General features: G+C 37.9%; 1 protein-coding gene across 1 annotated transcript; it reads left to right on the forward strand.

Annotated features, from left to right (window-relative positions):
- Positions 1 to 1,669: 1,669 nt before the first annotated feature.
- Positions 1,670 to 2,359, forward strand: LOC135811007 (uncharacterized protein DDB_G0271670-like; the record flags this gene model as incomplete). Its single annotated transcript, XM_065324372.1, has 1 exon — positions 1,670 to 2,359. A coding segment is annotated over one exon (690 nt), but the record flags the coding sequence as incomplete, so codon positions are not given.
- Positions 2,360 to 3,329: the final 970 nt, after the last annotated feature.

A 3,329-nucleotide genomic window follows, 5' to 3' on the forward strand; every position in this document is an offset into this window, starting at 1 on the left:
AGTAGTAGTAGTAGTAGTAGTAGTAGTAGTAGTAGTAGTAGTAGTAGTAGTAGTAGTAGTAGTAGTAGTAGTAGTAGTAGTAGTAGTAGTAGTAGTAGTAGTAGTAGTAGTAGTAGTAGTAGTAGTAGTAGTAGTAGTAGTAGTAGTAGTAGTAGTAGTAGTAGTAGTAGTAGTAGTAGTAGTAGTAGTAGTAGTAGTAGTAGTAGTAGTAGTAGTAGTAGTAGTAGTAGTAGTAGTAGTAGTAGTAGTAGTAGTAGTAGTAGTAGTAGTAGTAGTAGTAGTAGTAGTAGTAGTAGTAGTAGTAGTAGTAGTAGTAGTAGTAGTAGTAGTAGTAGTAGTAGTAGTAGTAGTAGTAGTAGTAGTAGTAGTAGTAGTAGTAGTAGTAGTAGTAGTAGTAGTAGTAGTAGTAGTAGTAGTAGTAGTAGTAGTAGTAGTAGTAGTAGTAGTAGTAGTAGTAGTAGTAGTAGTAGTAGTAGTAGTAGTAGTAGTAGTAGTAGTAGTAGTAGTAGTAGTAGTAGTAGTAGTAGTAGTAGTAGTAGTAGTAGTAGTAGTAGTAGTAGTAGTAGTAGTAGTAGTAGTAGTAGTAGTAGTAGTAGTAGTAGTAGTAGTAGTAGTAGTAGTAGTAGTAGTAGTAGTAGTAGTAGTAGTAGTAGTAGTAGTAGTAGTAGTAGTAGTAGTAGTAGTAGTAGTAGTAGTAGTAGTAGTAGTAGTAGTAGTAGTAGTAGTAGTAGTAGTAGTAGTAGTAGTAGTAGTAGTAGTAGTAGTAGTAGTAGTAGTAGTAGTAGTAGTAGTAGTAGTAGTAGTAGTAGTAGTAGTAGTAGTAGTAGTAGTAGTAGTAGTAGTAGTAGTAGTAGTAGTAGTAGTAGTAGTAGTAGTAGTAGTAGTAGTAGTAGTAGTAGTAGTAGTAGTAGTAGTAGTAGTAGTAGTAGTAGTAGTAGTAGTAGTAGTAGTAGTAGTAGTAGTAGTAGTAGTAGTAGTAGTAGTAGTAGTAGTAGTAGTAGTAGTAGTAGTAGTAGTAGTAGTAGTAGTAGTAGTAGTAGTAGTAGTAGTAGTAGTAGTAGTAGTAGTAGTAGTAGTAGTAGTAGTAGTAGTAGTAGTAGTAGTAGTAGTAGTAGTAGTAGTAGTAGTAGTAGTAGTAGTAGTAGTAGTAGTAGTAGTAGTAGTAGTAGTAGTAGTAGTAGTAGTAGTAGTAGTAGTAGTAGTAGTAGTAGTAGTAGTAGTAGTAGTAGTAGTAGTAGTAGTAGTAGTAGTAGTAGTAGTAGTAGTAGTAGTAGTAGTAGTAGTAGTAGTAGTAGTAGTAGTAGTAGTAGTAGTAGTAGTAGTAGTAGTAGTAGTAGTAGTAGTAGTAGTAGTAGTAGTAGTAGTAGTAGTAGTAGTAGTAGTAGTAGTAGTAGTAGTAGTAGTAGTAGTAGTAGTAGTAGTAGTAGTAGTAGTAGTAGTAGTAGTAGTAGTAGTAGTAGTAGTAGTAGTAGTAGTAGTAGTAGTAGTAGTAGTAGTAGTAGTAGTAGTAGTAGTAGTAGTAGTAGTAGTAGTAGTAGTAGTAGTAGTAGTAGTAGTAGTAGTAGTAGTAGTAGTAGTAGTGGTAGTAGTAGTAGTAGTAGTAGTAGTACTTCGAAGTAGTAGTAGTAGTAGTAGTAGTAGTAGTAGTAGTAGTAGTAGTAGTAGTAGTAGTAGTAGTAGTAGTAGTAGTAGTAGTAGTAGTAGTAGTAGTAGTAGTAGTAGTAGTAGTAGTAGTAGTAGTAGTAGTAGTAGTAGTAGTAGTAGTAGTAGTAGTAGTAGTAGTAGTAGTAGTAGTAGTAGTAGTAGTAGTAGTAGTAGTAGTAGTAGTAGTAGTAGTAGTAGTAGTAGTAGTAGTAGTAGTAGTAGTAGTAGTAGTAGTAGTAGTAGTAGTAGTAGTAGTAGTAGTAGTAGTAGTAGTAGTAGTAGTAGTAGTAGTAGTAGTAGTAGTAGTAGTAGTAGTAGTAGTAGTAGTAGTAGTAGTAGTAGTAGTAGTAGTAGTAGTAGTAGTAGTAGTAGTAGTAGTAGTAGTAGTAGTAGTAGTAGTAGTAGTAGTAGTAGTAGTAGTAGTAGTAGTAGTAGTAGTAGTAGTAGTAGTAGTAGTAGTAGTAGTAGTAGTAGTAGTAGTAGTAGTAGTAGTAGTAGTAGTAGTAGTAGTAGTAGTAGTAGTAGTAGTAGTAGTAGTAGTAGTAGTAGTAGTAGTAGTAGTAGTAGTAGTAGTAGTAGTAGTAGTAGTAGTAGTAGTAGTAGTAGTAGTAGTAGTAGTAGTAGTAGTAGTAGTAGTAGTAGTAGTAGTAGTAGTAGTAGTAGTAGTAGTAGTAGTAGTAGTAGTAGTAGTAGTAGTAGTAGTAGTAGTAGTAGTAGTAGTAGTAGTAGTAGTAGTAGTAGTAGTAGTAGTAGTAGTAGTAGTAGTAGTAGTAGTAGTAGTAGTAGTAGTAGTAGTAGTAGTAGTAGTAGTAGTAGTAGTAGTAGTAGTAGTAGTAGTAGTAGTAGTAGTAGTAGTAGTAGTAGTAGTAGTAGTAGTAGTAGTAGTAGTAGTAGTAGTAGTAGTAGTAGTAGTAGTAGTAGTAGTAGTAGTAGTAGTAGTAGTAGTAGTAGTAGTAGTAGTAGTAGTAGTAGTAGTAGTAGTAGTAGTAGTAGTAGTAGTAGTAGTAGTAGTAGTAGTAGTAGTAGTAGTAGTAGTAGTAGTAGTAGTAGTAGTAGTAGTAGTAGTAGTAGTGTTTTCTGCATCCAGACAGATTGTGGCTCCTGTGGCGGCCTGCATAAGACCACCAGAACATCCAACAAGCACCAACGAAACTACTCAAACAGACCAGCTGAACGAGGCAATAGCCCTCAGCCGGCAGGAGGCCGGGCGTATTCGCAGAGAGAAAGCTGCCCAAGCCACGGGTCTCGTTAGCGAATTGCGCCCGGATTTGACAGCAACACAGGCGCTGTTGGTGGAGAATGCCGCGGAAAAGGGCGTATCATCTTGGGTAACGGCGGAACCATCGTCCCAAATGCAGATGGTGCTGAACAAATCGGATTTCCGAGATGCGTTCTGCATCCGCTACGGCCTGCAGCCTGACGGACTCCCCCTGACTTGTGTATGTGGTGCTGCAAACACAATAGACCATGCGATGATGTGTCCGGCAGGGGGCTACCCCATGGCACGCCACAATGAGATCCGGGACTTGTTGGCTGACGTGATGCGTGAGGCGGTCCGGGATGTGGAGGTGGAACCGCCTCTACTACCATATGATGGTGAGCGGCTCCAAGGGAGGACAGCCAACCGCTCGGCAGGTGCCCGCCTGGACATCCGGGCTTGTGGCTTCTGGACGAGACAGCAAGAT

This window comes from Sycon ciliatum, chromosome 2 (genome assembly GCF_964019385.1).
Source record: "Sycon ciliatum chromosome 2, ocSycCili1.1, whole genome shotgun sequence".
In the NCBI taxonomy this organism is placed as follows: domain Eukaryota; kingdom Metazoa; phylum Porifera; class Calcarea; order Leucosolenida; family Sycettidae; genus Sycon; species Sycon ciliatum.